Raw genomic sequence first — 8,588 nt, 5'->3', positions numbered from 1 at the left:
TCTCTTATTTGTAGGCATCAGTTAGCTTCATTTTCAGATCTTCAGCCAGCTACTTAAGGGAGCCCATGGTTGTTGAGTGTTAGCACAAGATTTAAGTAGTCAGAGAATTTACTACACTCTGGTATTGTCATCAGCTGACAATTTCTAATGACAGTGCTTGACCTGCCTAACCAGTCCTAAAGAATCAATTAGGTTCTAACAAAATTCTGAGACTTTATACTGGCAGGGTGTACAGATTTTGCACATGCCACAATTACTAATTAGTTTTTTATATTTTCTATGTTAATTGAATATAAAGTAACTGCATTGACATTTGCAACTAACCAGCTAAATAAATAAATAAAGTTTGCTGCGAAAGTTGTGTTTACTTTGTTTCACTTATTAATAAAATATGTAATGCGGCCAGCAGTTGCCAAACATTTGCATACAACTGTATGTTTATGTGTGTTTATCATTTTTTGTATACGTTCATGGTTAGACTGCACTCCTATGGGCACACACACACACACTTTAAAAGAGACACACTCACAGGAGGCAAAACAGACAATGCGGGGTGACTGTCAGATGTTTAATCCATTCAATACAGGATTGTTCACTCAGTGCAAGTGCCAAAGAACAAGATTTAAGTCAATAGCGTTTGCTCTTTATGTACAAGTTGAGCTGTGGTCTAAACAGGCAGGACACAAACAACGCGTCTCCAGTCTTGGGCGGTGGGTGGGCAGGCAAGGATACCATTTACATAGGGTTTTAAGGACTGAATTTGTGGATGATACACAGGCCATCCAAGTCAGCAGCAAAAGAAACAGAAAACAAAAGTATAAACAGTGAACATAAACAAAATGGATGCCAAAGCGAACAAACAAACTAAACGGAGAAGTGGGCTAAAACATGATGGGAGGACTGTTGATTTCTTCATTCAGATAACCACAAAATAAGTCAATTAACAACATTACTTGTATATAGATTTATATTTATATGTCTAAAGTGCATTATGGTACAAAAATATAGAAGGTCAGCAGCACCTTGATACATTTACAAAATAAATACACCATTCAAACAAAAATAAATTACTGCAAATCTGACACTGATAATTGGCATAGTTCTAACAAAAAATATATATAAAATAAAAAGAAAAAAAAGAAGAAGCAAAGTATTCACAAAGATCAAAATCTGTAGCCCCACAGAGCACTGAATAATGTTTTATCATTATCTTTTATTATTCGTTTACCACTAGTCTGGTGAATATTTACAAACAATAAATATTTCCCTAACATTTTCCAAACAATCACTATTACAGTGAGTACTGCAACATGAGCATTTAGGTGTCCATTTTAAAATGTCCTTAATGATCTGAAAGACAAAAAAGGAATACAGAGGAGATTAGTTTCACTGTCACTGCTGTGCTGTTTTATTCACAATAATTAACTCACTGCTCAGTAATTTAGTAATTCATACAAAATTCATGATTGATTGATACATGTCAACAAAAAAAAACAACTCCTTACAATCATTTGTGTGTGTGTGTACATATGTTTAAGCAAATACAGTACTGTGCAAAAGTTGTAGGCCATTGAGGTTAATATACTTAAAAAGCTATTTAATTGAATGGTAAGTTTGTAATTTCTCAGAAAAGCACTAATATTAGAATAAGTGCATTTTTTTTGTATGTCAGTGTTTATTTAACCATTTCCAAACATCTGGTCATGGCAGGTCCATAGTATTTGTAGTTATCATCCAGCACCTATTTAGCTAATCAGTACTTCATTGAGGTAAATCAGGTGTGCTGGTGATGGAATTTAATAAATATGTGAGATGGCTGTGGACCCTGAGGAGAAATCAGGAACCAAAAGCACACTTGCTGCTGAGATACATGGTTTCAAACTATTTGTTTAGGTGCTTGAGACTTTTGCACAGTACTGTATGTTTATTGGTTTGCTTGCACATGTATTTTCTTTTTAACGTATGTGTGTGGTATGTTCATGCCTCATTGTTTCTGGGGGGATTTGCACACGTGTTCACAATTATGCAAAGAGCTTGCAGTTCTGTTGTGTGGAAGCATAGAGAAGCAAGTGGAGAAAGTGGATGTGTGTGAATTACCCACTAAAGACTATGAAATTTACATAGTTATGAGAGTGAGGAATTGAAGCGTGGCCTCATCAGTGTTAAAAGATTAAAATTATTTATGATGTGTCTCTGAGATGTAAACAGAATGTTTCAAGCGTATGAGCAAAGATAAGAAACAGTAGGACTCGATTTTTACCGTTGTCAGAGACTGACAGTGTTCTAGTGCAGCACTCCTCGCAGGCCCGCAAGTGGCCGCCACTCCAGGTGGAGGCCGCTGCCCAGCTCGTCCACCATTGGCCAGCTCAGTGAACGGGCTCTTCGTTTCCTCTTCTCACCTTCTCTCCTCTTCCCTGTACGCCCTTTCTTCTTCTTCTTCCCGCCCACCTTCATGGCACTATCTTTGTATGGCTGAGACTTGTTGGTCTCCTGCGGCAGGTTAGTGCCTTCCTCATCGTCCACGTTGAAGCTGATTGGCAGATTTTTGGTGCCGCCAGCGGGCTTTGGGTGCACAGTGCCTGGGCTCACACTGATGCCGACGCCCATTGGAATACCCACGTTCACAGCCCCGCCCCCACCACCACTGACCCCACCCCTCTGTTGCACGTCACGGATGTCAGCTGTATGGACTTCTTGCAGCAGTTCATGCAGCCACATGCGCCTCTTAAAATCTTGCAGCGTCCGACCCTTGTCATGCATCAGCTGGGCATGGGTAACTGACCGCTTCCTAAGAGAGGGAGAAAGAGAGCAATTCAGTTAAATGACTTTGTAAAATTGACTGTTGTATATGAGAAGAGTACAACTGCATCAATCAGTCAGTGTTGACACTGATTGTGGAAAAAATTGTTGTTTGCTTTAAACAAAAGATTCTCTCTTTAATTCTCCATAATCTTTGTATGATAAAGGCAGGCAATCTGACAGATTGCAGTACATTACAAGAAGAATTTTGGGTACTTTGAATGATGGCGGTACTATGATGGTGTGAGAGGAAACCCCAGAGGATATAATTGTTTGATTAGGCAATTAACTGACTAGTAGTTAGTTGATACTAAATAAATTAATAATTATTAGTTGTAGCCATAGAGGAAGGAGACACTGATTACTCTGTGTGGCATTTTAGCAAACATCCTCTTTGCGCATGTCTGGCTTCTAATAATTGTAAATCGACCCAAAACACAGTGATGCTCTCCCCTAGAACACAACACAGTGTGTGTAACTGAAATCCTCACTGATGATCAACCCTATGCCAAATTTCCCCTCTTTACAAAGCAGCAAGACCTTGTGAAACCAACTCCTGGACCCAGGGCCTTGCTCATTTTGCATTTCCCCAAAAGACTCAACAGTTCCAGATCCCTGCATCTAACCAAAATAAATCACTGAGTGATGATGTGAAACACCTTCAAAGAAGGCACTGGGCCGTGGAACTACTTGTCAGGGGGTCCAGAAGTTTTTAACTGTTTTTAGAGACACTTCCATGGTTGACTGTCTTTTAAACATAGTACATCAGAACTGTCTTAAGCTGTACATTCCTGTGTCACAGCAAAAGCCAGGAATTACACTGGACCATTCATTGTAGGAAAGATGATTAAAATGTTGACAGGCAGCCTAAACTCTTTTTGCAGTAATTCTAATTAATGGTGCCATTGTGTCCTACTTTAAATTATTTGGGGGTCCAAGTGCCTGTACCTTTGACAGTTGACAGTTTCTGCAGTCGAAAAGCCCTGTGCTATCGTATGCAGTTTTGGATACTGGGCGCACAGTCCAAGTGTCTTGAAACAATTACACATATCACAGAGCTGGTGTCTTGAATGTGCCAAAGTAAAGCATAATTCAGTGCTATTTCAAAATATTCACTCTTTCACTCTTGAGAGAGCGGTGGTGGGTCTGAGACCCACTTTCCGCAGCTGCTAGGGAGGAATAGGACTGCACGCACCAGAATAACCAGCAGGTGGCAGTAGAGTATATCAGTGAAGAGTTGGTCACATCAGGACAAGTTCAGTCATGTCTTAGTAAAGGTTTTCACTGTTGGTAAAGAGCTGCCACTTGCCTTACTGTGGTTTTATATATAAGAATGCATGTTTATACTTAATGTTGTCTATGACCATTGTCTGTAAAATTACTCATTTGTGTTTTGTGTAGGATGCTACAAGCTGATACCATTGTCCACCACTGATTACACAGTACACAAAAGAAAACTTGCACCTTGCTGCCTTCTGCAGTATCAATATTTCAAAGGCCAGTATTACATTTAACATTTAATATTGGATAACATTTAACAAATTATATGTTGTACAGCTCTGCTTTAAACTCACTGAAGCTTAACAGGTAGGTGCTAGCTCTCTTTGTCTGACCCATAAAATTCAAAATCTGTATATCAAGCAACGGAATTTGTAACGCTGCAAATATTACCATTTTTCCGTTCCGTTAAACTGATCTGTGAGAGAATTTCCCTGCCAGGCATTTGGAGATGAGTTTTCCTTTCTTTGGAAAGTCCGTTTATCCTCCTCCTGTGTCTCCTAAATAACGCGTTGTGTCCTAGCCTGACGTGTGCTGGTTGAGGAAAAAGCTCCTCACTTCTGTCACTCCTCATTATTTTTACCATATATTCGGAGAGATTTATGAGTGAGAAATTGCCCTGAGAGTGCAAATCGCTCCCATAAAAGCCAAAAGCCAGTTGCACTGTGTGCACAGATAAGCTAACAGACAGGCATAAAATGACAAGGTGAAGGTAAAAGTGAAACATTGGAGCTCTGTCAGGAAGCACACACAAGAAGGCCTTGTTCTGGAGCTCGGATTAAAGAGAACCCCCAGTGCAGGGCTCAGGGACATTGGGGCACTACATTACACAGAATACTGCAAATACACAACCCTGACCTTAGGTCAGGTTCCTATAGTTTTATATGTTTCTCTTTATACGTTGCGGATTGATATATGATATTTGTTGAATATTTTCTTGCAGAGTGGTATGTGCTATTTGTTGAAATACTTTGTTTGGTATAGTAAAGGTAATGGTGCTTGGTCAGGTCTGGAAATTCCAACACCAGATCAGGTACTTCAGATGACCTGGACTAGAACTGCATCAAAGCTCTGCTCTGCACTGTCAAAATGTGGTAGCAGAAGATATGTATGACTGAAGGAAATTCAAATTAAAGTAAAGCTCCCAGCGATAGAGGAGGAAGGTTCTCTAAAATGAGAGACCAAGCAGGTCGTACAAAATGAGTGGGAGAGTGTGAAAGAGTGAGTGGTAGAGAAAAAATCTCCTTCAAAATGAGAGACCAAGAATATCATTCAGAATGATTGAGTGAGGAAGAGAATAAGAGAGAAAGAAAAGTTGATCTAACCTGAGAGACCAAGCAGATCGTACAAAATGAGTGAGCGAGAAACAATGAAAGAAAGCGCCTGTAGAAAATACGGGCATCGAGTCAGCTGTGGCAGTGGGGTTGGAGAAGTGTGTTATCATTTCTAAATTGTATGTTGGATCAGCCTGGGATTTCATGCCAGGCTGCACATTGTTCTGCAGTTCCTTTGCACTAATGCCAAACACAGTCAGAACTACCACGGGTCTACTCACGAACATTATCCACTCATCTATTAATCAAAAGTTCATGAAGACAAGTAACCAATTATTTCGAGCTTTCTTGAGCTGACATATATGTGTCAGCTTGCATGTGATGCAGTGAAGTCAAAGTCAAATACAGCAGGAAATCTGGTCTGAAATCTTAAGTTAATTAGTTAAGCTTGCAGTTTTTTTTAAAATAACTTCTTACAAGCATGTTTGAAAAATGTAAAAAGTAATTGCATGAGAAAATATGTTTCTTAATTTGGATCTTGCATTTGCACTTGCGTAACACAGTGAACATTTACCTTGAACATTTGCCAAAATGAGTTTCTCAAAACCTTAATTTAATTTTTTTTTCAGTTGGTGGAACACCCAACTATAAAATGATTTATACAGACATAAATAAACTCGTAATTAACAAAATTTTTTTTTTATCCTGGCTTAAGTAATAGTGCCAAGAGAGAACCTAATAAGAGTGTGTTTATGTGACTTCAGATATTTCTTTTAAAACACATTGCTTTGTTTTTAAGATCAGTTCAAATGTTCCCCAAGGCACAGTCAGAGAGAGAGAGAGAGAGAGAGAGAGAGAGAGAGAGAGAGCGAGATGAAAAGTGACAAATGAAAAGGTCACTGCACGGCACCTGTCCAATTGTTGCTTTTTGACCCATCTGAAGGTATGAAGATGTTTATCTCTGTTGGTTTAAAAGACAGGGTGGCAATGGAAGTGCCCCAGCGCAGGCCTTTGCCACAATGCATGTGCTTTCAGAAAAAACCTTTCTGGCTCATGTGTTTGATCTTTGCTGGCTGACTTGGCGCAGAGCCACTTTAAACTCCAGTAGGAGGCATTGTGCTTGATGGCAGATTGTCAACTCCATGGACTTGTCAGCATTAGCTTGTTATAAATGGTGAACGCCCTTTTGGATGTTTTGTGAGCTCGTATGTAGATAAAAGATCTTGAGTGGATTCTGCTGAAAGAGGACCTGTGTTGTTTGGATCCAGTTGACGCTAACATGATACTTTAATATCCTTTGTGTGAATGAGAGTTCAGTCTATTAGAGATATTATCAGGAAGAAAGGCCAAAACATTCAGCTCATCAGATTACATTAGACAAAACTGAATCACTAAATCTATTGACATTTACTGGTTAGATATTACTGTCCTGGCAGCGATTGCTACTGATTAATCGATATAGCAGTAAGTATTTGTGTAATATTTCCAATGAAAAATAGCTTGCTCACTGTGGGTGGCAGAGTTATGAGAAAACATCTTGCTTTTCTGGCAGTACTGAAGCTCAGAGGTCAAAGGTCATATGACACATCACATCCTTGGCACCTAGACACAGGTCATTAAATAGCAAAACAAACGGTCAGCCCAATGGACTCATCCAAAACATCCCCAACAACCAGCCTCCAGACTCTATCCCCAACAAACAAACACATTTGAAAGTCGGTTGGTTATATGGGAGTTGAGACCACACGCACACACACACAGACACACCAACACAGACATATGAATCAGTCCTGAGCCGCGTCCTGCATCAACACTACAGTTCCTACAGATCCTCCCTGTAGAGCTTTGACTGTGAAAGCAACCTCAGTCAGAGCACTCAGTGGAGTTAGGCAGAAGATTGAGTCTGCTGTGGCCCTACAGTGAGTGTATGTCTCGATTCCCCTTATGCAGAAAGCTGTCTGTATCGTCCCAACAAGTACATCCAAATCTTTCTTAGATGAGAATCTGTTCTTTGTGATTATCATCACTGTCAAAAGAAAGGTTTCTCCATTTGAAAAAAAGCTTCCCTTTGCATTATGTGAACATTTCGGGACAAATGCACGAATAGAGATAATGCAGAATTACTTTGAATAAAAAAGTACATTGGCAATTTTTTTCCTTCTATAAAATTAGATCATTGGAGATAAAAAGGTTTTCTAATGACAGTGATATGCACTTTTATAAGACATATTTATAACAGTGAGCTGACTGTGTGGAATACTAACAGCATGAGTAAAACTCAGGAAAGTTACAGGATGCCCTACTGGGCAGGGAGATGTTCGCTCACATACAAACACGGTCTCTCTTTTCTCTCTCTCTCTCTCTCTTTGGCACACACAACCTTTCTCAGATACACAAGTCTCAACAAGCACCCACTTGCTTTCACACACCCTCAGTCAATTTCTCACTGGCTCACTATCTCTTCATTAAAAGGCTACTGGAGGATCGGCCCGTCACTGGGAGGGTCGAAGAGTGCACAAACATTACGAGATTAGCTTTCCAAAGGGAACGGCTCTCTAGAACCGTGTTTTGCATCCTGGACCCTGCTCAGGGGCGCACAGAACTTGAAAGCGCGTTTGCTCGGATAGGCATAATATGCTCCAGCAGGAGAACCCGTTTAGCTTGGGCCGCCGCCTAGCCCAGCATCAGCACTCTCTCTCTCTCTCTCTCATTTTGTCGCTCTCTTACTCCTCACCTCTTGGTAATCCCCCTTACTCTATCAGAGAGTGGACCCCTTGTAACACCGAGTCATAAGAGTCACAGGGTGGACTGTAGGAAAAACAGTGGGAAATGGACAGTTGCCTTGGTGAAAAATGGACTGAGTGCCTGACAAACTGTGAAGAGGCTGATCAGAGAGACTGGAGGGGTAGGGGGGTGGTGTCAGCGCTCCATCAGGGTGAGCATTCCCCCCCTTCTCTAAGCAAACACACAGGTGGGCGCTAACTATCAAAACAGCTCCCGGCACGATCTCCAAATGAGCACATTTTCCAACCCTGTGAGTGCCAGCTACCTTTTTTCCCTACCACACAGTAAGTGATATGATTGTAATAATAATAATAATAATAATGATAATAATGATAATAAAATGTTGTTGCTATTATAATTTGTATTATTATTATTATTATTGTTTGTGTATTATATTTTTATGTTATTTAATAGTATTACAGAACATATACATATATGTATATATATATATAT

The 8,588-nt window shown here is 40.0% G+C and overlaps 1 protein-coding gene across 2 annotated transcripts in view; it reads right to left on the bottom strand.

The window, feature by feature from the left end:
- Nucleotides 1–565: 565 nt before the first annotated feature.
- Nucleotides 566–8,588, bottom strand: part of pthlha (parathyroid hormone-like hormone a) — a 17,069-nt gene continuing 9,046 nt past the window's right edge. For both annotated transcript variants that reach the window (XM_036576614.1, XM_036576613.1), the window contains exons 3-4: nucleotides 2,261–2,788; nucleotides 566–1,350 (exon numbers count right to left, since the gene is read on the bottom strand). In XM_036576614.1, the coding sequence (XP_036432507.1) occupies nucleotides 2,284–2,788 (505 nt within the window). In that variant the 3' untranslated portion in view covers nucleotides 566–1,350; nucleotides 2,261–2,283. The remainder of the gene's footprint in view (nucleotides 1,351–2,260; nucleotides 2,789–8,588) is intronic.

Source organism: Colossoma macropomum, unplaced genomic scaffold, assembly GCF_904425465.1.
Source record: "Colossoma macropomum unplaced genomic scaffold, Colossoma_macropomum, whole genome shotgun sequence".
Taxonomy (NCBI): domain Eukaryota; kingdom Metazoa; phylum Chordata; class Actinopteri; order Characiformes; family Serrasalmidae; genus Colossoma; species Colossoma macropomum.
This window is presented reverse-complemented; position numbering and strand designations above follow the sequence as displayed.